Below are 27,882 nucleotides of genomic sequence, written 5' to 3'. Positions count from 1 at the left end.
AATAAATTCAAACTTACAAAAGCCTCCAAATAAAAACAGCACAAGGGACACCTGCATATCCTTTACCCAGATTCACCTGCTGTTCAAACTGTACTCCATTTGCTTTATCACTTGCATGTGTGTGTCCTCTCCCCCTCCACGTGTATACACACACACATACCGCACACATATACACACCCCTCCACACACTATTTTTTTGAGCCACCAGAGGGTAAATCACCTTCATAATGGCTCTTTCCTGCTAAATACTTCAGAGTGTGTTTCCACATAATCACAGTACAGTCATCAACTTCATATTCCACTTTTGCCAGCTGATCCAATAATTCATTAACGTTTCCCACTACAGTACACGACCACTCTGGGATCAGGTATTACTTGTACTGGTGTCTCTTTAGGCTCCTTTACTTTGGGACACTTCCACAGCCTTTCGCTGTCTTTCAGGACACGGATGACGTCCCTTTCAGGAGTATCACCACTGCCACTGCTAGCAGGGTGCTCACTCTGTGTCCGTGGGGTTTTCCCCACTGTGTGTGATTCGGTTATGCTCTCTTAGCTGCCACACCACTCGACTCTGTTCTCAGTCCTTCCCAGGGTCTCACAGCTAGAGGCACATGACGTTCATCTGTTTCTCATGAGTGGAGATAACTGAGCCCACCAGTCAAGACACTGGCCCATCACCCCACCGTGTAACTGCCGCCCAACTAATGAGCAGTGTGTGGGGAGAGTTGAAGGCCACGGAAATGTCCTGCCCCTCGTGAGAATCTCCCCTTACAGCGAGCACACACTGGCGATTCTTGTGTGGCTCAATCTCGGTCGCGCTTAGCACGAGGATGATTCTCCAGCACTCTCTTCCCACGGCACCGTTCAGCTCTTGGCATTCTGTACTGTAAAACCACGAGACTACACTTCTCCCCCATTTAGCATGGCTTATTACCAGTATGGACTCAAGAATTCCTACTTTTTCCATGTTTATAAGTCGTTATTAATAACTGTACCCAATTATTCCACTGCTTAAAATGTCCCCAAATTAGCCAGTGGAAACTCCTATGTCCCCCTGTGATATGCCTCTGACATTTTTGTGAGTTCTTAATTTCTGGCATAACAAGATGTTCCAGGTTTATCTTGCACTTACCCTGCCCCAGCCCTGGAATCACCCATTTCTCGGCGTATTCTTGGCCCTATTTAGTGGGGAACAGATCAGGGAATAGGTGCTAGGTGTTACTTATTGCTACTGAATATTTTTTGCTTCTTGGCTCTACCAGTGGACAGAACTGGAAATGTACAGATCTGTGTCTATACACATACATATATACATATTCAAATATACACAAGACTGCCTGTTAAAAAAAGATTTCCTTTGAGGATTAACAGGAGAACCTTGAGACCCAAGCGCGAGGGGAAAGGGGAGAGAGAATTGTTCCTGCCTATTCTGGTCACAACTGTTTTTGTCCTTTCTGCCAGTATGAATAGGAAAGGAGGAGTCCTAGCTGTATAATCTAGAAGCCTACCAGAGCACCAATCAAAAGAGAAACAACATTAAGACGCTTTGGAGCAGGAGATGTTGAAGAGCGCTCTGAAATAGCTTAGCAAGTAGCCACAGTTTGGAACTATAAGAAGGGGACGATGGTTCTAATATAGGTTTCTTCCTTCACGGCTCTGGCAGGAGAAAATTATGCTCTCTTTCCTAAGCCTGTTAAAGACAAGAAAAACGTTGAGATTTTCCAAATAAATGTTCAATGAAATGTTAACAAATAACATGTAATGAATATACTTGGAAAATGCTAGGTTAAAAGAAACTTTCTTTTTTAACTGCAAGATTCCCAGAGCCTATAAGTAATATGCATTGTAACTCTGGGGGTGGAAGGAGAATATAACAGGCAATAATTCTCAAACGTGTTTATCATTACTTGTTTAGGCACTACTAATTACCATCTTAAAAACTCTGGGCTTCCCTGGTGGCGCAGTGGTTGGGAGTCCGCCTGCCGATGCAGGGGACGCGGGTTCGTGCCCCGGTCCGGGAGGATCCCACGTGCCGCGGAGCGGCTGGGCCCGTGAGCCGTGGCCACTGAGCCTGCGCGTCCGGAGCCTGTGCTCCGCAACGGGAGAGGCCACAGCAGTGAGAAGCCCGCGTACCACAAAAAAAAACCAAAAAACAAAAACCAAAAAACTCCAAGGAGCAGTTTGTGTTAATTAGTTTAAGAGTTTTACAAAACAGAAATTATGAGAATTGAAATGAACTGATCTACATACATAATTCAAGGCAATGTACCCTTCATAAGCGACTTGTTAGACCACCTGCCATTCAAGATTCAATTTTAACTTTGCAGAAATTTACAGTATAACTGGCCTTTTCTTGTGTATTATAGTATACTAAAAGCCAATACCAATTTTTAAAGAATTAACATCAATTTTACACAATTTCTTCCAGAAAATAAGAGGGAACACTTCCCAACTTGTTTTATGAGGCCAGTATTACCCTGATACCAAAACCTGACAAGGTAGAGCGCGCGCGCACACACACACACACAAGACTACCAACCAATATCTTCTATGAACTTAGATGCGAAACTCCTCAATAAAATCCCACCCAACAATGTATGAAAAAAATAATACACCACAGCCAAGGGGTATTTATTCCAGGTATGCAAGGCTGGTTCAATATTTGAAAACCAACCAATGCAACCTATCATATCAAAGGCTAAAGAAGGAAAAAAATCACATGGCCTTATCAACTGATGCAGAAAAAGCATCTGACAAATTCAACAGTCATGCTACAAACTCCCAGTACCCTAGGAATACAAGGGAACTTCCTCAATCTCATAGAAGCAACTACAAAAAAAAAAAAAACCACACAGGTGACATAATACTTAATGGTGAAAGACTAAATTCTTTCCCTGTAAGATCAGGAACAAGGCAAGGATGTCTGCTCTCACCATTCTTATTTTAAGATCATATTCAAGTTCTAACCACTATACTAAGGCAAGAAAGAGCAATTAAGGACATACAGGTTGGAAAGGAAAAACAAAACCATTTCTATTTGCAGACCACGACATGATTTTCCATTCAGAAAATCCCAAAGAATCTGCAAACATCTCCTAGGACTAATATGTAATTTCAGTGAAGGCCACAGGACATAAGCTCAACATACAATTAAGCTGCATTTCTGTATACAGACAATGAAAAAGTGGAAACCAAAATCAAACGTGCAATACCATTTTCAATTGTTCCAAAGAAATCAAGTATAAATCTAAAAAAAAAAAAAAGGTACTAAAAAACCATGGCTCTCTATGATGAAAATTATACAGTGTCAACTTTATAAAAGAAATCAAAGAAGACCTAAATACTTGGAGGGTCATACGGTGGTCATGGACTGGAAGACTCAACACAGAAAAGACGTCAGTTCTCCCTACAATGATCTATAGGGTTAAATGCAATTCCTATAAAACCTCAGCAGGTTTCTTCGCAGATACAAACTTACTGTAATATTTACAGGGAAAAGCCCCAGAGTACCCAAAACAATCTTGAAGGAGAAAAATAAAGGAGGAAGTACTCTCCCTGATGTTAAGGATTATCATATAGCTGCAGTAATCAGGACAGTGGTACTGTCTTGGGATAAACACAGAAATCAGTGGAATAGAATACAGAAGCCAGAAATAGAGACACATCAACGTGCATAATTAATTTCTGGCCAAGAAGCAAAAGCAATCCATGGAGGAGGGATCACTTTTTCAATAAATGGTGCTGGAACAATTAGATACCCAGAATGGGGGCAGGGGAAACACCGTGACCTAAACTTCACACTCAAAATTGATCATACACTTAAACGTAAACAGCAGGGCTTCCCTGATGGTGCAGTGGTTAAGAATCCGCCTGCCAATGCAGGCGACATGGGTTCGAGCCCCGGTCTGGGAAGATCCCACATGCCGCGGAGCAACTAAGCCCGTGAGCCACAACTACTAAGCCTGCGCTCTAGAGCCCGCAAGCCACAACTACTGAGCCCACGTGCCACAACTACTGAAGCCCGTGCACCTAGAGCCCATGCTCCCAACAAGAGAAGCCACCACAGCAAGAAGCCTGCGCACCTCAACGAAGAGTAGCCCCCGCTCGCTGCAACTAGACAAAGAAGAGTAGCCCCCGCTCACTACAACTAAACGAAGACCCAACACAGCCAAAAATAAATAAATTAAAATAAATAAATTTTTAAAAAATGTAAAATGTAAAACTGTGAAACTTCTAGAACAGGTCATAGGAGAAAATCTTTGGACCCCAGGCAAAAGAAAGAGTATTCTTAGAGTTGATACCAAAATCATGATCTGTAAGAGGAAAATTGGTAAATGGATCTCATCAAAATTAAAAACTTCTGCTCTGTGAAAAACTGTTAAGAGAATGAAAAGACAAATTACATACTGGGAGAAAATATTTCCAGATCACATATGACAAAGGCGTGTCTAGAATATATAAACAAAACAAAATCCTCAAAACTCAACATTAAAATAAGCAATCTAATTAGAAAATGGGCAAGAGACCTGTGCAATGACTTCACCAAATAGGATATATAGATGGCAAACACATGAGAAGACGTTTAACATATTAGCCATTTAGAGAAACACAAATGTAAAGTACAATGAGATATCACTGCGCACCTATTAGAACGGGTAAAATTAAAAAGTGATAACCTCAAATGCTGGCAAGGATACAGGAGAAACCGGATCACACATACACTGCTGATGATAATGTAAAACAGTACCCCTCTCTGGGATACAGTGTAGACGTTCTTGTCAAACTAAAAATGGACGACCCAGCAACTACTCTTAAGGTATTTAAGCCAGAGAAACAAAAATTTATGTTCACTCAAAAATCTGTACATGAACACTCATAGCAGCTTTATTTGAAATATCAATAGTTAAAATCTGGAAACTACCCAAATGTCTTTCAGTGGGTGAGCAGTGAAACATGCAGCGCACACGGATCACAGGAAAACACTGCTCAGCAGGAGGAGAGAAGGACTACTGACACACGCAACAGCTTGCATGAAGGTCAAGGAGGCTACGCTAAGGGGAAAAGTCCATCTCCAAAGGACAGATACTGCATGACTCCACCTATGTTACCTTCATCAACAAACACAATTACAGAGACGGGCAGAACAGATCACTGGTTGCCAGGGGCTAGGGGTGCATTTAAAGGAGCAATTGAGTATCTTAATTGTGGTGGTGATTACATAAGGCTTCACATGTTCTGTGAATCTATAATCATCCAAGACAAAATGTTAAAAGAAATCCAAAGGCAGCTAACACGAATTTAGCTGTCTTTATTAACATTCCAATGTAATACATCTTTCCAAATTTGTACTGATGCAAAAAATTTTTTCCCAAATAATTTACAATTCTGCTCCCATTTTATTACTATTATTTGATTACAATGTCAGCAAAGTCAATTCCTTTTTAAATATAGTCCCTTTTGACTCTCCTGACCACAATTTAATCCATGAGCTACGAATAAAATGTGGTTTGTGAATTTTGGTCATCAATAAGCAACTATTTGTAAAACATGCATTCGAATTTCTTTTTCTGATAGTAATGATAATGTAAATTGATTAATGTAGTTTTATCTTGCTCAATGCTGCTTTAACCTAAAAGCCTGTATTCGTGAGATAATACAGCCTGCGACTGTGGAATGCAATGTGGTTCTAGTTAACAGGTAGAGGAAGGATCAGCTCTGGAACTTTCACATTGACATGATTTTCCAGAGAACTAACTTTTAGGTCCTAATATTGGTCAAAATTGTTTAGAATGCCTGTGTCTGACATGTTATTAAACACATGAGTGGGCAAGAAAACACATGCCACTTGTTTGGTTCACTTCAAAGTAGCCTTTAATAAATTGGAAAAATTTCTTTTTTTTTCTAAAGGAAGTCAGTAAGATTAGGTACAAGTCAGAGGTAAAGATGAAAAAACATTACAAGTTAAAAATATCAAATGCCAATACAGAACTGATAAGAGTCAATACAGGCATTATGTTTACTTTTAGTTTTCATATTCAAGAAATAGTTAAATTAAAAAATGCTTAGAATCCAGGACAGGAACTAGATCATATGGAGAGAGGTTAAATGAGTCAGAAAAGTAGTTAATAAGGTGGAAACTGGTCAAAGCTAGTTTCTCTATGTCTGTAGAAAGAACAATAAAAACAGAACAGATTTATACTGTACTGAGAAAAAGTTGAGACAGGCCCCTGGAAAAACCTCTTGATCATAAACGTCAGCAAGACCACAATGAAAGCTGTAGCAATTTTACCTGAGTAACCTTTCAATTATGTGTTTAAGTTGTCCACTACTTGGGGACTGAGTGAATGAAATACATTTGCCTAAGTCTATAAGCTCTCAGCTGTTCCCATCATCAAATGTGATTAGCTATCAAAGGATCATTTCCAATGAAGAGCCTATCAGTACCAAGTGAGACAAGTTACCAATGAAAAACCCTGAATTTTTAAAAATTAGGGGAATTCTCTGGCAGTCTGGTGGTAAGGACTCAGCACTTTCACTGCCAAGGGTCTGGGTTCAATCCCTGGTTAGGGAACTAAGATCCCACAAGCCGCGCAACTCGGCCAAAAAAGAAAAAAAGAAAAAAATTAGTAGAAACACAGACGGGGTTGGCAAACTACAGCCCGTAGGCCAATACTGGGTTGCCATCTGTTTTAGTCAGTACAGTTTTATTGGAACGCAGAGTAAAACAGCTGTGACAGAGACTGAATGATCCGCAAAGCCTGAAATACTTACAGAAAAGTTTTGCTGACCCCTGACTTCTATTAAGAAATTCTTTTAAGGCAATTAACACTACTATTTCTGAAGAGTAAGAAAATGATTTCTACATCTAAGGTATATTCTTTACCCTACTCATCTACAGTAGCATAAGGTCCCATGTTGAGATGCAGCTAAAACTCTGCGATGAAAATGCTATCTTTTCCGTCACGCAGAAAGCTCAAGCACAATTATAAAAGGTGAAAATGGGCTCTAATAACTCTCAAGCTGATTCTGGTCAGTGAAATGGGTACTGAAGATGGCCCCGAACTGATAAAAACCCGCGGAGAGTTACAGCAGAAGAGAATGCAAAGTACCATTACCGACGAGGAGCTACTTACGCTGGATGTGAATGAGCTGCTTCGGCATCCTGAACTCCCCGGGGTAAATGGACTCGTAGTACGCGATGTTGCTTTCCGCCTCCGGCACGGGGATGACCATGTTGTCGCGCTTCTCGCCGTACACCTGCTGTGCCGAGATCGCCCGCTGGAGGTGGTGTTCCTAAGAAGAGGGAAAAGAGGCAAGTCACGTGTTACAAAACCAGCAAACAGAGCACGTAGCCTCGTGAAGAGGTTTTCATTTGTTTTTAAAACGGAGGAATTTTAGTAGCCTTGCAAGGATGCTAACAATACAGTCGTGGTAACAACATTCTGAATAGAAACAAGATTTTGTTAGATACACTGTGTATTTCCTCAATTTAAGAAAAGGTACTACACCGAAATTGAGAGTTAAATTATACAAAAGATTCCAAAAACTGACTAAAACTGTTATTAAAAAGTTGGCATTTTACAGTGACTTCCCTGGTGGCGCAGTGGTTAAGAATCCACCCGCCAATGCAGGGAACACGGGTTCGAGCCCTGGTCCGGGAAGATCCCACATGCCGTGGAGCAACTAAGCCCATGCAGCACGACTACTGAGCCTGCGCTCTAGAGCCCGCGAGCCACAACTACTGAGCCTGCGTGCCTAGAGCCCGTGCTCCGCAACAAGAGAAGCCACCGCAGTGAGAAGCCTGCGCACCGCAACCAAGAGTAGCCCCCGCTCGCCGCAACTAGAGAAAGACTCACTGCAGCCAAAAATAAATAAATACATACTTTATTTTTTAAAAAGTTTGCATTCTACAGATGAGACTTTTTAAAAAAGAGTGTTAAACATTCGAATGTATTGTATGACGAAAGCAGGCTCTGTGTAAAAAATATTTTATCGATTCTAATTGCTTATTCATACAGTGTTTCATAAATGTCATACAAATCAACTAATATGATAATTCCAAAGAAGGGTACAGATTATTGTCTCCATTTTTCATTCACGAAGCTGACACAGATTCAAACCTGGTCTTTTGTCTCGAGTAATAACCTTTCTTCTGAATTTCCAGAGCCCTTTTTGAATGGTAGTAAAGTATAGGGATTGAAGTCAAAGGCTCCAGAGTTTGTGACTCCTGGCAAGACACTTCATTCTTCTAAATCTGTTTCCTCCAGGAAAAGAAAAACAGAATCTTCCACGGATGGTTGGAGATTTAAGTAAGATAAATGTGCATCAGATGTTTAGTACAATGCCTGGCATGTTACAGGTGCTCAAAATAAGCTTTGGCTGAGGTGCTACACAGAAAGATTTTTACCAGCTGCCACAGAAATATCTGTTCTCACCCACCCCATCATCACTGAATTTTGGTAAACATTTCATGAAATTTAAGCTAGTTTTAAAAATACTGTATATAAAATACAAGTTGAAGGATGAAAAACATTTCAACAGTATAAAACCAAATTCCAGTCTTCATAAGTAGCCTCTGTTAATTTTACCTATACCTATATTTCAATTCACAGCTAGGATTCTGCTGCGCAACACACAGAGCTTTATCCTCAGGGCTTTGGTCCCTTGACATACCTTGGAGACTCTTCCATACTGAAACTTTCACTACCACTTCTGCAACAGCTGCACTGTATTCCACTATGTGGATGTACCGTAACTGATTTAACCAGACACGAATCGATACGGAAAAAACCCTGAAAGCAACTTACATGCCTATCCTTCTCCCTGAACGCTGCAAAAACCAATCCTGTACTACTATATATATGAGACACCTCTGTGAGCCCGTGAGCCCGTGAGAGCACCTGTAGGATGGAAGTGCTCAAAGGGTATATGAAATCACAGCACATATTCCTACCACTCCTTGTAGTAACTCCTTAACATCTCTTTTCAATTTTAAAATGACCCATCTTGTTATTTTAGGTTAATTTCTTTACAATGAGTTTTTCTTCCCTTACGTGTTGCTGTTTGCTCATTTTCAAAAGTGCTGCTTTTCTTTTTCTCATTGATGTTTAAATATGTGGATTATTTTCCTTTTCAATATTAAGGAAACTAGCCCCCATGTAATAAAGTTGACAACTATTTTCCTGAAGTTTGATTTCTGATGTTGTTTAGAGGATTTTTTTCCACACAGGAAAGTTCTATTAGTCAAATTTATTAACCTTTTCGTTTATGATTTTGTCATCCTTAGTAACAGGTATAAATCGTATAGTCACAAACTAGGGTGTGTAAACAAAACCTTTCATTTTTATAACTCAACTTACCTCTGATGCAGGCTGCCTGTGGCTCCTGGGAGCTGGTAGAAACTAAGTGTGAAGGGGTGGAGGGGTGACTCCCAACAGCCTGCGGCCACGTGTACCGGCCCTTGTGCCCTCTGACACAGGGTGCTTCCGAGCCCCAGATGGGAAATCAATCACAGGTGTACTCTTCTCCTCTCAGATACCCTCAAAGAGCAAGAGAAATTTTCTGTGACCTATGCCCCCTACGTACATCAAACTCAAGGGGGGAGCGCGGGTGGGGGGGGGAGGCACACTATTCTTCATTTGCATTTTGTCCTTAATCCATTAGCATTTCTCTGTGTAGGTGAACATGTGAGAGACGGTTTATCTATTCTTTTGTATAAGGGGAGACAGCAAGCCACCTCAAAGGGTATATGAACGTCATGCATAAAATCACCTATTCCCCTTAATGACTAAAAATGTCCCTTTCTCAGAATTCCACTTGCACTTGGGAGTATTTCCAAGTTCTTCTGCCCTCCTCCACTCCACTGCCTCCTATGCTAGTATTTAACGTGTTTTTAAAAGTGCAGCCTCAGACTACATTTTATTATCTAGTGCTGATTAGATACTAAATCCACTCCTCACAATTCTTTTTCAGAAATTTCCTGGATATTTCGTTCATTTCTCTAGATGAACCACAATGGAAATTACTTTCTAGGTGTGAAATGAGACCACTAAGGGCTTTAGCTTTGTTACAGGCACCGCAGGATGGTGGTTAAGAACAGGATTTGTAACCAGGAGTGTCTGGATTTGAATGCTGGCTCCACGGTTTACCAGCTCCATGACTTTGGGACGTGGGACAACATATTTATACCAGCAAGTTTTATTACCTATAAATGTACACTGCGTACCTACCATATGGGATTGCGGTTCAGACAAATGGCTGAGACACGCCACCTGCCTGAAACGCGGCAGCAAGTGTGCACCTCTCATTACTAGAGAAGCTGAAGATTCACCACATGCTGCTTACCATTCATATTCTTCCTAGTGTTAACAGCATTCTGTAGAAAGACTTCCTTATCTTTATATCCATTTTCCTAGAATCGTGAAATCAAACTTCTTATCAATATTATAGTAAATACTGCTTTAAAAAAATCTTCCATGTGTTTCTTTGTTTTATAAAATATTTGACAAAATTTCCTCATAAGGAACGTAAGGAACCAAAGATGTGTACAATATACAACAGATATGTTCTTCTAAGCCTTAAAAATCACTCCTCAACAACTGGTGTGTAACTATAACCTTAAAGCTTCCTTTTTACTGTAGCCCTGTGTGTGTACAAAGACTGGAGGATGGGAAGGAGACCACACACAGGAGCCGGTGTGGCTGCAGCGCAGGGAGTGAGGGCGCACAGGGGGTCGGGGTCAAATCACGCAGGGACATGAGGCACGTTAAGAGTTTGTCCTTGCTCTCAGAGCAGCGGTGGCTGAAGGATTTTAAAGGCCGCCCTGGCCGCTGTCTAGAAAACGGACCATATTCTAGAAAAAGGGACATGCATAGCCTTCAAATGGTTCAGAATAATATTTAATGAAATGGAAAACCCCAACAATTTATTAAGTAAAAAGACAGATCTGAAAACTGTACGTTCAGGATATTTGTATTTAATCTTTTTTAAAAGCAAAAGACATAATTGAACACACAAATGCAGGAAAAAGTCTAAAAGTAGCTGAACACGTATGTAACAATCCTTCTCTCTATGCTCCTTTATTCTTTTCACTGCTATATTTTCCCAAAGCTCTTACAGTCCTCTGACATGTCATATACTGGGTTTGTTTACTGTTGTCACCCCTTCCTCCCCACCCCAATCTAAGCATCGTGAGGGCAGGGGTTTTTGTCTATTTTGTTCACTGCTAAATAACCACCCGAAAACAGTGCCGAGTACAAAGCATGGTGCTTAAATATTTGTTGAATAAATGAATATGTATGTAGGTATCTGTGTATGTACACACACACACACACACACACCCTACACAGATACAAGCAGGCACACATATGTGTCAACTTTCAAAGTATGTACACCAAACAGTTAACAGATCACCTCCTGGTGATATAATTTTGAAATACTCTTCTATAATTTTCTTTATTTCCCTTATTTTCTAAAATTCTTTGTAATTCTTTTCGACAAAAAACATTTGAGTACGTCTCACTACATGATTTTCTAAAACAAAGGTAATTTCTGAAAGACACAATTTATTTAGTTCAGTAAAACCCTTCCCATTTAAGTCAAGTTTAGTTCCAGAGTGAAACATTACACTTGCAGCTTTCCAGGTAAAGAACGTATTTTTAAAACCCCAAACTATATACATCTATTTCCAAGAAAAAAACATTAAATTATATTAAAGTATCATTAAATTATAAGTGAAAATGAAATTTTTGCTTGGAGTAGGAAGCTGTGAAATCAAGTAATACATGAAATAAATTAGAATAAGATGAGCTATGAATTCGATTCAATAATTACTTATTGAATGCCTTGACTAAATAACTAAGATGATCCAATCCTAAATTACAATTATATAAAATGCCAGATGTTCCTGGAAGATAATATCTGTCAATGAAACTTCTAAATGCATCTACTTGCAGCACTGAATAAGCCAGCCTTCCCAAACTGTGTTCACTGGAATACTGAATTTCAAATTATCAATAGGTAGTCCAATAATGAGTTTGACAGTTTTAAAAAAAAGAGAGAACGTTGGATTTTTAAACTTTTGGAGTGAAAACTTTTGATACGCCAATGCAAACTGTGGTTGCTCATGATGGAGGTTTCACTCCAAATCTATGACCACAGAATCATTTTTTCAGAAAGTATCCATTAATAGCTCATGGAGAACTTTTGTAATGCAGTTTGGGAAATGCTGGTATAGGACAACAACTGGAGATACAGGGCAGAACATCTGGGCTTCAGCTTCTCATTAATTAACTTAGTCTACATTTACTGACTACCCACTGTGTGCCTCTCCTGGGAACGCAATGGTAAGTAAAATACCAGGGTTCCTGACACTGTAGTACGGAGGACAGACACTAATAAAACAACCTAAAAATAAACTGTGAAGTGTGATAAGTGCTGTGAAGGAAAAGAACAATGTGTTATTGGGAAATATAAATAGGAAAGGGATTTCAAGGACAGTATCACTTTCACTAGGGCCAGGTGACATTTAAGCTAGAACAGGAGTTAAAAGATTATTTTAAGAAAAGGAAATAGCTGTGTGTGAAGACCAGCTACTAGCTTGACACCTTGGGAGGGTAAAGTTTCTTTATATCATAGAATATTTATAATAATTAGGCTCAGTTGCAATTAAAGAGTTAATCATCAAAACACCGGGATCAATTCCCATTTTTCATAAAATAACAGAGGCATACCCTCTCAAATAAATCTGATCTTACAGGGAACAAAGTAAATACTATTAAATAATCTAAAGAATTTTAAGATATTCAACCTTACATAAAATGGAATCAGATGAATCGTAACTTACGATTAAGGGAATTACTTTAAAAGCCTCTTGCGCTGCAAGTAACGATAGATAATGTTTTCTATACAGAGCAATGTGAACAATAAAAAAGAGGATGAGAAAAGACTGAACGATGATCTTCGGAAAGTTCAGAGGCACAATTTCCGTGTCCCCGTGAACCCTGCAACTGCAGGCTCCAAATATTCACTTTTGTTACTTCAGCCCACCTGGTGCCCTGGAAGAGCGTGGACTTTAGAGACAGAAACCCGAGCAGGAATCTTAGCTTCCTCCTCAGACCCGAAGTCCAGCAAGTCGCTCTGCTACTTATTTTTATTATTTGTTTTATATACATATATCTTTTTCTTATCCATCTTTCCCTCTTTTCTTTCCAGCACTTAATGTTTTTACTTTTACTTTCTTTCCCCTTTGTCATTTTTGCTTACCCCTAGAAAATTTCTGCCTCTTCAGGTGGTAATGGTCTCTTTGATAAAAGCATTGGTAATTAATGCAAAATGGCTAACTGGTTATAAACAGGGCATATCACATATTTGAGAAGTCAGAAAATATCATTTTTATTGATCAAGAGTGACATTAGGTATCGGTAGATAAGACCCATCTGAAGGGACAGTACTGTGTCCTAAACATCTGTTGTGTGTGCCTTTGCTCACACAGATGGACCATATGCCAGCCCCACCCCCAAGAAAATTCCCACTTGTCCTTCAAAGTCTGGTTTAAAATGATCTTTCTTTTTGTCTTGTTTATAGTTTCCTTTGCTGTGCAGAAGCTTTCAAGTTTCATTAGGTCCCGTTTGTTTATTCTTGTTTTTATTCCCATTTCTCTAGGAGGTGGGTCAGAAAAGATCTTGCTGTGGTTTATGTCAAGAAGTGTTTGTCCTATGCTTTCCTCTAAGAGTTTTGTAGTGTCTGGCCTTACATGTAGGTCTTTACTCCATCTGGAGTTTATTTTTGTGTCTGGTGGTAGGGAGTGCTCCAGTTTCCTTCTTTTCCATGGAGCCGTCCAGTGTCCCAGCCCCACTTCCGGAAGAGGCTGTCTTTTCTCCCGTGTACGTTCTTGCCTCCTTTGCCGTCACCATCGTTAACCGTTAGAGGAAGGCACAGCAAAGCCACAATGAGGCCATCATCAGGAATGATGAGGACAGCCAGCATCAGAAAATCTACAAACAACAAATGCTGGAGAGGGTGTGGAGAGAGGGAACCCTCTTGCACTGTTGGTGGGAATGTGGAGTGATACAGCCACTATGGAGAACAGTACGGAGGTTCCTTAAAAAACTACAAATAGAACTACCATATGACCCCGCAATCCCACTGCTGGGCATATACCCTGAGGAAACCATAATTCAAAAAGACACATGCACACGCCACAACTACTGAAGCCCGCGCGCCTAGAGCCCGCGCTCCACAAGAGAAGCCACCGCAGTGAGAAGCCTGCGCACCGCAACCAAGAGTAACCCTGCTCGCCGCAACCAGAGAAAGCCCGTGAGCAGCAATGAAGACCCAACGCAGCCAAAAATAAATAAATAAAATTAATTAGTTTAAAAAAATGCTAAAGGAAGTTCTTCAGATGGAAGGCAAACAAGAGCAGATGGAAACAGATTTATCAGGAGTGAACAAATTATGGGTAAATATAAAAGATTGTTTCCCTTTTCTTAAAATGCATGTGACTGTTTAAAGCAACAATATAACAATAAATTGTGGGTTTGTAAAAAAAAAAAAAAAAAGACACATGCACCCCAATGTTCATTGCAGCTCTATTTACAATAGCCAGGACATGGAAGCAACCTAAATGCCCATCAACAGATGAATGGATAAAGAAGATGTGGCACATATATATATATATAAAATGGAATATTACTCAGCCATAAAAAGAAACGAAATTGAGTTCTTTGTAGTGAGGTGGATGGACCTAGAGACTGTCATACAGAGTGAAGTAAGTCAGAAAGAGAAAAACAAATACCGTATGCTAACACATATATATGGACTCTAAAAAAACAATGGTTCTGAAGAACCTAGGGGCAGGACAGGAATAAAGAGACAGACACAGAAAATGGACTTGAGGACATGGGGTTGCAGGGCAAAGCTGGGGCCAAGTGAGAGTGGCATGTACATATATACAACACTACCGAACGTAGTTGGCTGGTGGGAAGCAGCCGCATAGCACAGGGAGATCGGCTCGGTGCTCTGTGACCACCTAGAGGGGTGGGATAGGGAGGGAGGCTCAAGAGGGAGGGAATACGGGGATATATGTGTGCATATGGCTGATTCACTTTGCTGTACAACAGAAACTAACATAGTATTGTGAAGTAATTATACTCCAACAAAGATTAAAAAAAATAAAATAAAATGATCTTCCCTCTGCTTCCCCTATCTGTGCTTTTACAGCACTACATTCTCTACTTAAGAAATCGTGCTGTAATCATTTATTTGTCTACATACTGATCTCCAAAATGTTAAGCTCCTTAAGATTAGATGCTATGTCTAACTAACGTTTGTATCTTTTCCTTTAAAAGATGTATTCTCTTGTAGTATGGGGGACTCTAAATTCTTTTAAGGATGAGGCCTAAACAAGATTATCTTTGTAATCTACTTAGCAGCTAGAACTATATTTTCCTTTACTGCAGGTACCCAGTATTTTATAAAATGTCATTACAGAAAAAAAAGGGTAAGTCTAAATTGAATGAAAAAAATGAAAAAGGTATTTCTACCTGCTCTATAGTAAGTTCTAATAAATATTACCAAACCAGAAAGAGTTATTCAAGGTTATACTGGGCAAATTCCTAAACAAAGATTAAATTATATTAACTTATTCACTAAGTATTTATTTAAGAAAACAATGGCGTTAACGGTCAGGCATAACGACAATTAAGACCACATTTAGACCTTTTGGGTTACTGAATTAAAAACAGGTTATTGAAAGCAACAATATTGTATAAGATTTCTTATGGGTAAGTAAGTGATGACTAATTTGTAAAAAGCCACTTAAGAAGTCACTGAACCCCTGCTCATTTACGCATGGAGGGCTAGACTCCACTGCTACCACAGCAGAAGGGCTGAGCCGAATCAATTTCTCTGCTGCTTCCTAAGAACCAGACACCCATGCCTATCCAGGAACAGGGCTCCAGCAAGGGCTCCCAGGTTCTGCATCCAAACACCCAACTCTTGCCTGGCTCACTGCGACAGCCTTCTGACTGGCTTCCCTGCTTCCGTTTCTGTCTGTCTCCGTGCAACAATCGGAGCAATCTGTTAACATACAAGTCAGACCATGCCCGTCTTCCGTTAGAACACTGCAAGCATTTCCCACCTCACTCAGAATAAAAGCCAAAGTTCTTAAAGCTGCTTACAAGCAGGGTCCACCAGGATCTGCAGATTCCCCTTCCTGGTTGTGCGCAGGCAACCCTTACTTCCATTCTGCTCCTGTCATACTAGATTCCCTGCTCTGTGTCAAACTCAGAACGGCTTTTGCTTCCTCACTTTCTTCAAGTCTTTGTTCGAAAGTCCCCTTTGCAGACAGAGCGTTCTTTACCAGCTCTCCCACTCGACAGTCCCCAGAATGGCTGCGGCTGAAAAGGCTGAGCGCCCCACACAGCGGTGAGGATGAGAACGTCAACTCTGACACGGTTAGTGAGAAGAAGGGGTGGCGGATCTCGTGAAACCCAACACACACGTTGCACACGGCCCAGCAATCGCACTGCTAGGTATTTACCTAGGAGAAATGAGGATGCAAGCCCACAAAAAGACCTGAATTAAGAATGTTCATACGGTTTTATTCTAACAGGCCCCAAGTGGCAACAGCCCGAAGGTCCATCATCAGGAGGACTGGTGCACAAACTGCCGGCTGGTGACACAACGGAGGACCGGCCAGCAACACAGAGGCACCAACCACCTGCACACGACGCGAGCAGGTCCCCAGAACACTGCAGTGAGGGAAAATAGCTTTGCACAAGACAGTCCATACTCTGAGTCCATTTACGTGACGTTTCAAAGCAAGCAACATTAATCTATGGTAAAAAAAAGAAAAAAGAAAAAATCAAAACAGTAGCTGCTTCTGAGGCCTGGGGGCAAGGATTGACTGGAATGGGAATGAAAGAATTTTCTGGGATGATGGTAACGGTCCATATCTTGTTGGGGGTTGGGTTATACAAGTAGGCGAATTTGTCAAAATCCAGCTAATATACACCAAGTATTTGTGAATTTCTTTGCGTGTAAATTTTACCTCAGAAGAAAAAAAAACAGTAAACAAATGCTGAACTCTAGTTAATGATATGTATGCTGAAGTATTTAGGGAAACATGCACTGACGTCTGTGATTTACTTAGGAGTGCATCAAAACGAGAAGGACTGATAGACGGAGAGATGAACAGATGTGTGATAAAGCAAAGCAGAGTGAAATGTTAATGGCGGGCTCTAGCCACAGGGTACGAGGGTGTTCACTATGAAATGCTTGCAACCTCACTGTACGTTTGAAAGTTTTCATAGTAAAATGTTGCAAAAAATATGGAATCTCTCCCCCTCAACCCTACTCTCTCCCCTACCCCGCTTTATTTTCCCGGGGAGCACTGGCCTCCTCACAGACTACCGCGTTCACTTATCGTTGTACTCAACGTCTGTCTCTTCTCCCCAGAACGGAAGATGCGTGAAGACAGGAATGTTTTTTGCTTTGTTTACCCCAGACCCAGTATTGTGCCTAACACAAGTATACAAGAAATGTTTGTTGAATAAATGTGCCAGTGAAACTACAACAGTTATTTAAGGTCCACAAACTGTTCTGGTTTGGAACGGACTTCCTTTAAAAAAAAAAAAAAAGATTAAATTTCATAAAAGCAAAAAAATAAAAAAAGACAAATGCATTTTGCTTTTGTGCTTAAAATACTCAGGGTAAACACTTAAAATAGTTGAAGACAGATTAGACTATTTGGCAAGAAAAAGAGCAGTTCGATACTTATATTTTCTACAAGAAATAAATGGTAAAAGATTCTATTACTCTCTACTCCTCTCACTTAAAGCTCAGCACTCTGAAATTACTTTTACTTCTAGACTATAAAACAGTAAAGGAAGACCTTTGCTAAGGTATGGGTAAAACTGTCCAGTCTTCTTGGTTCTCGTCAGTGTGAAGTATTTGTCAATTTAGTACTTTCCTTATAACATATTCAGGACTTAAAGTTGCTAAGTAGCACAGGAAAGGCCGCGCTAGGCAAAATTCAGTTTAATTCCGATCCTCACCTTCCCGTGTCTCTTATCTGTACCCCTGACATTCCTTTAGACGGGGGCTCTTAGTGCTGTGCTTGTTAAGACTCTGCCTGCCCACTGTCGTGTCTGGCGATGTGAAAGGGAAGGAACTGAAATTACCTTCCTTCTACTCTCATAAAATTACAATCTAATCAGAACGTTTCCCTAAAAATTAAAGTCAAAACAGCTCATAAAGCTCTTGTTTTTGTTTATGATCTTTATGCTGAGGATTTCTGCACCTCCAATGTACCCCAGAGAGCTAGTCACCTGCCGTTATTTAATACCTTTAACCCACGCAGTCAAAAAAAATACAAAGATGTTTCTCATTTTGGGGGGTTAGACCCTAAAGCAACAGCACTGAATAAACCGAACATCTAATTTAAACTTATCTAAAACTAAACATGCTTATATAAGCTAATACAAACGAATGCTGTGCCAAGTCTTGGTCCTTAGCCCTGTACATACTCACTCTTGCGATTTCATCCACTATCATGGCTTTAACTACCATCTGCATGCTGATGACCCGATTCAAAGCCTTGCTCTCCAGCACAGATTCCTGTTGAACATTAGGCACGCGTCGAAACACCTCTGACTGTATGTTCCACTGGCACACCTTGTGTTAACACCAATGTCCCCATCTACCGACTCTCCAAACCTGTTCCTCCTTGTGTCTTACCCATGTCAGTGAATCACACCATCATACCATCCAGTCACCCAGTCAGAAGCCTTGATTTTTCCAGCTCCCTTTTGCTTCCTACATCCCCATTTCCAAACCAGGCACCAGATTTTATAAATTTCTCCTTCATGTCTAGAAATTATTCAGTGCTTTCTCACCCCACTGTCACGTCCAGGCTGCAGCCGGCCTTCTCTTCTAGCACCACACTCTTCTCCACTTCCCTTCTGTAGCTAATGTCGGTGGCCTTTCGCAGAAAGAATGGGGAATTCCCTGGCGGACCAGTTGTTAAGACTCTGAGAGTCCACTGCAGGGGGCACGCGTTTGATCCCTGGTCAGGGAACTAAGATCCTGCAAGCCACGTGGTATGGCCAAAAAAAAAAAGAAGTATGATCACCATACTCTCACACTTAATCCTTGGCTCTCTATTGCCTTTACGATCTTGGCATGGCAAAATGGGGTCCTTAATGGTCGCGCTCTAGCTATTCTGCCAGTCTAACACCGTACCACTTTCTACTCTGAACTTCACACTCCAGCCACAGGAAGCATCTAACGGCACTTTCTAATAACATCTATATGTGATGCTGCTCGCTGTGTTTTAAGTCCATCTAAACCTCTCTCATTTCTTTATAATTCTACTAGCATGTCTACCTCTTTTAGAAAGTCTTTGACGACAGTTACAGGAGACTATCACAGTGGTAACAGAAAAGAGGTACAGCTGATTATTATTATTACTTTTTTTTTTTGCGGTACGCAGGCCTCTCGCTGTTGTAGCCTCTTCCCTTGTGGAGCACAGGCTCGGACGCCCGCAGGCTCAGAGGCCACGGCTCACGGGCCCAGCCGCTCCGCGGTATGTGGGATCCTCCCGGACCGGGGCACGAACCCGTGTTCCCTGCATCGGCAGGCGGACTCTCAACCACTGCGCCACCAGGGAAGCCCGGTACAGCTGATTTTTAAAATGTCTGTTCAATTAAGATCTTTATGAAATTGGATACCAAACAACTCTGAATCCAGAAAGAATATTTCCTGATAGTGGTTTCACCCCTTAACTACCTGTCTCACACATACCAGAAGGGACAGGGTACAGCAGGTAGGAAAGAACACCAAGTCAAAGAACAAACTCAGTAAGAAGATACTTTAAAAACACATTCATCTTGGATAAAATATTAATCTTCGTGGAAGAAATGACTTTGGGAAGTCTTTTTTAGCTTTGGGTTATAAAGCCTTAGGCTTTATTACTATGCCTACTAATTCATATTTCCAGAACTAAAATAATAGCTGACATTTGCTAAGCATTTATTACATGCCAGGCCTGAGTGTCACATTCTTATTTCATTGTTTCATTTAAAGCTCATAAATAGATAGCTAAAGAGATGGCAACTACCTCCCCTATTTCACAGATAATAAACTTGCCTATGTTCATACAGTTAGCTGGATTCGAACCCAGCTGTGACTTGAGTATAAGCTCTTAACAACTTTACTACATCGACTCTCAAAAGCATGTAGATTCCCCACAGATTACTGTGTGTGTGTGTCTGTGTGTGTCTGTGTGTCTGTGTGTGTCTGTGTGTGTCTCATGGCTGTGGCCTCTCCCGTTGCGGAGCACAGGCTCCGGACGCGCGCAGGCTCAGCGGCCACGGCTCACGGGCCCAGTCGCTCCGCGGCATGTGGGATCCTCCCGGACCGGGGCACGAACCCGTGTCCCCTGCATCGGCAGGCGGACTCCCAACCACTGCGCCACCAGGGAGGCCCCGGATTACTTATTAATTCAAGGGAAAACTAGCAACTATACAGTGGAGACACTGGGCCACACCCTGACGGGGTGATCAGAATTAACATTACCAACGAGGGGCAGAGAGATATATGTGCCTCCGGATGTGATGCCATGAGAACATAACATCATTTATATAATGTGCTAGCTGGGAATGCAACACCTGAATGTAACTGAGAAAACATGAGACAAATCCAAAAGGGGATCACGCTATTCAAAAAAAATCAAAGGGACTCTAATCTTCAAAAATGTCCACATCATAAAAGATGAAACACTTGCTGAAATATTTAGGGGTAAAGGGCCATGATATAAGCAACTAATCTCAAATGGTTTGGAAAAAAAGATACATGTGTGTGCATGTGTGTGTATGACAGAAGAGGTGTATGGAAAAACATAAACAAAACAAATGGGACACAATGGTAACAATCAGTATACATGGGTGTACTCCTCTTTTTCTTGCAACTTCTCTGTAAGTTTGAAATTATTTCCAAATACAGTTGACAACCCTTGAACAACTCGGGGGCTATAGGAGCATCGACCCTGCCGCCCCCCATCAGTCGAATATCTGAGTATAACTTTACAGTGGGCTCCCTGCATCTGCAGTTCTGCATCCATGGATTCAACCAACCATGGATCTGTAGTGGTACAGGTTTTTTTTTTCTTCTGGCCACTCGGCATGGCATGTGGGATCATAGTTCTCTGACCAGGGATCGAACCCGTGCCCCCCACAATGGGAGTGCAGAGTCTTAACAACTGGACCGCCAGGGAAGGCCTGTAGTGGTGTCATTTTCATAGAAAAAGATCCATGTATAAGTGGATCTGCACAGTTCAAGGGTCAACTGTAATAGTTGTTTTCTTTAAGCTAAGAACAGAAGGAAATTGGGGGATAGCAGACTGTATATGCAAGAGCGAGAGATGTAAATTCTTCTTGCAGAATTGCTAAGTAACTGCACGATCTCCTAAGTCAGTGAGACCAGAGAGCCTCAGAATACCGTCTTCTGAATATAGTTCTAGGGACATAATTAGCTGTTCTATGAGGAGTTCTGTGATTAAATAATTTTGGAAAACACACAGACAGTCACAGACAACGTTGAACAGTTTCTTTACAGAAGCATCCTCAGTGGTTTCGCATTTGTCAAAATGCACCATGATTTTCCAAATGAGTAATATAGAAGTTAACATTTCCTAATTATGTACTGACCCCTGTTAGTGTGATTTATATAAATGTTTGGTGGGACCAAGCCTTTAATTTTCAGTATTAAAAAGTGAGGTTGGGGGGTGGGGGTAGGAGGATGAACTGGGAGATTGGGACTGACATGTAGACACTACTAGGTATAAAACAGCTAACTAATGAGAACCTGCTGTAGAAAAATAAGTAAATAAAATAAAATTCAAAAAAACAGAAAGACTAAGGTAAACATTAAAATAAAGTTGCAGTTAAACGGTGGTACAGGAAACACTCTCTTCTACAATAACAGACTTTATCCGTTTGGGGAAATATAACCTCCTGACTCCACTGTTCAACTCACAGTGAGGTAAGTTTACTACATTTATTTTTAAAAAGGAGGGCTGTATGAAGATGTAAGGCTATGAAATCTCTGGCAATAGGTCTCCCTTGTAGCGACAATAATACGGACTAGGGTTTGGCAAGCCGCCGCGGCAGGGCCAATCTGGCCCACCACCTGTTTCTGTAAATACTTTATTAGAACACAGCCACACGTGCTCATTTACATATTGCCCGGGGCTGCTTTGCTCCATGACGGCAGAAGAGCTGTGACGGAGACTGTAAGGCCTGCAAAGCCTGACATGTTTCCTATCTGACTCTCCACAGAAAGTCTGCAGATACAGTTATTCACGCTCGGTTTAATGCTTGAGATTCAGCAGTCCGGTGGACCACTGGCACACACAGAGCACGCTCTACTATTTACACGATGAACATGACAAAAGAGGGAAGCTCATTAAGTAAAAAAAGTACCCCTATATTAGACACCGAGTCTTCATTCTGAAGGTGTATTGTTATAATGTCTATTTTGCAGGGAAAGTGAAGCTCAGTAAGCTAAGTCACTTGCCCGAGTGGCGAGAGGAGGATCTGGACTGAGGTCTGACTCCAGAACCCCAGGGCCTTTCTACGGCAGTTTAATTCCTCCTTCTGGTCTTCTTCTGCCTTTCCCATGAATGGCTGGGCTCTGGCTGGTACTCAGGGGAGGATTCCGAACACTGAGAGAAGCGGAAAGGACTTTAAACAGCTGAAGAAATGAGTGACAGCACCGTGGGTACAAGGACCGTGGGGAAGCCACAAGCAGGCAAGTTAAGGAAGGGCGGGCAGATCTCCTCACTTCTCTGGCAGGATTCTCTTCCGAGTACTTTACTAGCTGACAGCTCATAAGGCTTAACTGCCGGCGACACCCAGGCACCTGGATATGCAGGACGGAGCCGAGGAAGACTAAGTCGCAGGAGAGCCTAGGCCAGCTACATACGCTCCCCTGCGTACTAACTACTCTCAATCGCCCACATATACAGAGGTCCATAGTAAAGGGTAAAGTATAGTCTTCTCTAGTAAGTATTGTTTTATCTTGCTGTATGGGCAATAGAAAAAGCATTAAAATTTGTTACTTCTTCCCCTGGACTTCCAACACTTTTGCTTACTGTATCTTCGACACCACATATACCAAATGCGGAGCCAAAATAATCTCCTTTTTATAGAAATAATTAGTAATATGAGTTTCCCTCAAAGAAGGGAATCAGCTTTTAGTTAAAATGAAATTATGAAGGACTCACTTAGCTTTAGAAGTACTTTATTCAGGTACTATTATATACTCTACTATGAAAGTAGTCAGAGGGTACCAGATGATTTACCGCTCCAGAGAGCTAAGGGCTCTGTGATGGACTAAGAAGGCTGAAACAAAGTCACACATTTAGACGCTACACCGGACCATCCCCTGTTCCTCTGTCAAAAATAACAGATTCACCTACTGTAGTTTCCTACCAGTCAATGTAGCAATCACGACTCGGCTGTTGATACACTGCTTTTATTAATACTCTGTTTTACCCATCAAAAATGCAAAACTTTAAACAGACTCACAAACATAGAAAACAAACTTATGGTTACCAAAGGGGATAGCGGAGAGGGCAGAGAGATAAATTAGGAGTTTGGGATTAACATATACACAGTACTATACATAAACAACAAGGTCCTACTGTATAGCACAGGGAATTATATTCAGTATCTTGTAATAACCTGTAATAAAAGTGAATCTGAAAAAGAATATATATGCATTATATATATATGTATATATAAAACGGAATCACGTTGCTGTATACCTGAAACTAAGACAACACTGCAAATTAACTATACTTCAACTTAAAAAATGGTCAAAAAAACACATACATAAAACTACTTTTGGGCTTCCCTGGTGGCGCAGTGGTTGAGAATCCGCCTGCCGATGCAGGGGACGCGGGTTCGAGGCCCGGTCCGGGAGGATCCCACATGCCGCGGAGCGGCTGGGCCCGTGAGCCGTGGCCGCTGCGCCTGCGCGTCCGGAGCGTGTGCTCCGCAACGGGAGAGGCCACAGCAGTGAGAGGCCCGCGTACCGAGAAAAACAAACAAACAAAAAACTACTTTAGGGCTTGTAGCGATGCTAAGATTTGTCCAAGTTTAAGGTAATTGTGGAAAATACTATAACATGGTTAGTATGGGAAGAAGTGATAGTTCATACATTGTACTTATTATTCACTTAGGACCAAAGCTAAAAATAATCTTACAAAATTTCCTTCCTTTTCTTATCTGAAATCAAGTTCCCTGTTTTTACCAAAACCATAAAACTCCTGTGTAATCTCTGAAGTTGTGTCCTCTGGAGCGGCTACAAGATAGAAGGGGCTCTGATAATCTCAAAACTTTTTTGTTTAATAATGTTTGTTTCCCTCACTTAAACTCACTCCTCCTTTATTTAAAGGAACAAACACACTGATAGACGAAAATAAATATTTCATAATTTCAATTAATTTAATGTTATTTGGTACCATAAATTATTTTCTCATATAAAACATACTGTACAGAAAAAAAATTTCTGACTTTATTAGAATACGCTCTCGGGATTCCCTGGTGGTCCACTGGTTCGGACTCAGTGCTTTCACTGCTGGGGGGGGCCTGGTTCAGTCCCTGGTCAGGGAACAGGGATCCTGCAAGCCACACGGCACGGCCCAAAAGAGAAATAAAAAAGGAAAGAATACTCTATCAAAAAAAAAAAAAAGACATATAAGAAGTCATACTGTTTAAGAGCACACATTTTTCTATGTTAGAAACCTGGATTGGAATCCCAATCCTGCCCTTTATTAATTGTGACTTAACATCTCTAAATTCTAATTTCCTTATTAGTGAAATGAGGTAACTGCCATTAAAAGGATAAAATGAGATAAGACATGCAGGGAAATCTCTTAGCACAGAACCCAGCACCCACTTACTAGCTCTTTGTACTATAAATAATGAAACCAATTTAACCTTTTTTCCTACTAGTAAAGGGCAGAAAAAGCTACCTACCCGATCAGGTTGCACTGAGGATTAAATGAAGTTATATCCATAAAGCCCTGGGGCATTATTATTGTTAATAGGCAAATTATAATAACAACTTAAATTATTAATAGAAATTATTTTACTGTAGCTATACACATGAATCGGTAAATTAATAGTAAGACGAATTCCAAATTTACCGTGTGTGTGTGTATGTGTTTTAAACCCTATAAAGGCAAATTAACTGCTGAAGTTACACCTCTGTCTTCACAAGTGTCTTCTAAACATGAGAAGGCAGCACATCGCCAAAAATGCAGGGAGTTATAGGATGTAATTTACAATAAATACCCTCTTTTCTTCGCCTTCAAAGATGAACACTGAACGTGTAATAGACAGCCTTTAGTTTTGGTCACCAAAGCACTTCTGGCCTCCTGTAGATGCTGGGGCTAGGTGACTAATGCTGGCCATTGAGTTGTGAGTCAAAGCGACTTACGTTACTTCTGGTCCAGAGTATTTAACTGCTGGTGGAAGATGCAAATTTTTCGAAGCGCCCCTCCCCCTTGTCACCATGTTTGAGACCCTCTGCTGCATTAGGTTGGCTGCCCAGCTGATCCATGATAAAATGGTACACAAACAAGAACTAAACTTTTGAGACTGTCTGTAATCACACATCATAACCTGGCTATCCTGACTGACATAAACTGGTCCCAGAAGTGGGGTACTATTGTAACACAAAGACTAAAATACATGCCATTAGCCTGGGGGTCAGGCAGCAAGGAAACTTCTCCGAGACTGAAAGGGTGGCATTCCATAGTAGGTAGTACAAAATATTTGGCAAAAGTCAGTTACCATGACTTGGAAAGCAGATCATGTAATTAATAAACTTGTAGCTCTAGAAGAGGTTTAAAAACCTGGACATTAAAATGGTGTGTTGGTTGCTTTGTTTGGTATTACAAGAAAGAAACAAATTTTAAAAACCGACTAGTTTGTAAGCAGGAATAAAAGAGAAGAGGCCAAATATTTGCGGATCTGCAGTGCTTGAAGAGGGCTTCTCAACTCAACCCATAAATTAACAAATCAAGAAGGCCTCTGACTAACAAAGACGGTAAGGTTCAAACCAAGGTATGGCCCGGATACCCACGGTTAAAACACGAATGGATAAGAGTCTCAGAGCAGAGACCCAGATAAAACTGGACACAGAGTTAAGTGCTTTCAGTTGAACAAAATGCTCAGAGAAAAAAGAGAGACAGAGACAGACACTAAGGATGCAGCTCTTCCAGAAAAAGCTAAGAGGCTTCTGGGATCAGCATTTAGGAGACAGACAGACACCTGTAAAGAACTGAGGGGACAGGCCATCTTGCACACTGAGCTAAACGGAACCACGTTACAAGCCTACAATGTCGTGCTGCCAACAAACAAGCAAAAATCAAGAGCCCAGATTGATTTAAAAGTACCCTCAGGTCTCCTAGCTTCTACAGGAAGGGAGCAGGCTGTGAAGGGCTTTGGTCCCCAATACTTACTTCAGATGAGGCTAAGAAGATGATGTAAAGAAAGGAAGCATCTCCTGGGTATGAATGCCAAGAGCCACACAGACCAGTGGACTGGGAGCCCCTCCAGGAGCCTGCACTTGGTACCTACGTAAGAATATTCCTCACATGCAGGGAAAGGAGACCCTTATAGAGCCAGCCTGGTGGTTGTCTTGAGTGGCTACGCATCAGGAACTGCTGTTTCCATTATCCAAAGGGAAGCGTTACTGTGGTGATCATGCCTCTGTTTTTCCAAAGTAAACCGGATGGGGGGCGGGGGGCAGATAATATTTTCACTCTCAGATCTCCAGGACAAGGGGAAGGGTTAGGGTTAGGGCATCCAAACTTGATCCAGGAAAATATGTGTATCACCTGGAAATCCTAATATTCCAAGCTTGATGCTGTCTAGCTGGTTTCTTTCAGGCTGGGTTCACTGGGGAGGAGATGAGTATACTTTGTCTGTGGGAAGGACAGTGATCCAAATCTTTGGTTGACCAGAAGGGCAGATCTGTCATTAACTGCTGTTTGCCAAATATTTTTGTTCTTTGCCATCTGGTCATTATGGCAGAACTGTATCTCCTGGTCAACGATACGGTTAGGTGGAGCCACGTAACTTGCTCTGGCCAATGAGTTGTGAGCTGAGGTGATGAAACCCTCATGTCTGGCTTCTGGCCAGAGCATGTGAGTAACTGATACAAGACAGGAGACCTCCCAGAGCTCTTCCCTCTAGTATAGAGCCCAGCAAGGTTCAGAATGGAGGCTGTCCTGTCAGCTGGGTCCTGGAATGGGGGGCACATAAAACAGAACCCCCAAATCAACCCAGGTGACAGTGCAGTTAGAAGCCAATCTTTGTGACAACGCCACCAAGGTTTCACGGCTGTGTGTTCACAGTACAACCCTGCCCACCCTGTCTGATAAATGGAGGGAAACCCTTAACGCCACTGAACACGTGAGCCAGACGCAAACTCACAGATCAACTACGTCAGGTTCCTTCTACAACTGATAAACATGAGGTCTACCGTTAAGTGACTTGTCTGATCACAGAGTAATCCCATGGTAGAAGAATTTGATGGAACCATCCTTATTCTCATGGAATTCTAAATTACAGAGGGAGTTATGTTCTAATCTCTAAACACAGCTCTGGGATAGACTGAACTAGAAACATATGAATAAATTAGCCATCGGCCAATCCAGTCTTTCACTCAACAAGTAATGGTGGCATTAAGCTCCAATGCTAAAAGGTACTGGGGGCTCCGAGTCATGCGGAAAGACTAATCAAACATCTCCATAAATGGACCGGAAGTTCACAGAAGTACACTGCTAAGATGATACTATGGGAGCAT

The 27,882-nt window shown here is 41.3% G+C and overlaps 1 protein-coding gene across 4 annotated transcripts in view; it reads right to left on the bottom strand.

The window, feature by feature from the left end:
* The window catches only part of EPC1 (enhancer of polycomb homolog 1), a 94,357-nt gene that overhangs the window by 22,759 nt on the left and 43,716 nt on the right, over positions 1-27,882 (bottom strand). For all 4 annotated transcript variants that reach the window (XM_067030510.1, XM_059058325.2, XM_067030511.1 and 1 more), the window contains exon 2: positions 7,134-7,293. In XM_067030510.1, coding sequence (XP_066886611.1) covers positions 7,134-7,293 — 160 coding nt within the window. The remainder of the gene's footprint in view (positions 1-7,133; positions 7,294-27,882) is intronic.

The sequence above is a fragment of the Kogia breviceps genome, chromosome 3, assembly GCF_026419965.1.
Source record: "Kogia breviceps isolate mKogBre1 chromosome 3, mKogBre1 haplotype 1, whole genome shotgun sequence".
NCBI lineage: Eukaryota > Metazoa > Chordata > Mammalia > Artiodactyla > Physeteridae > Kogia > Kogia breviceps.
Note: the sequence above shows the minus strand (reverse complement) of the source record. Positions and strands in the feature narration are given on the sequence as shown.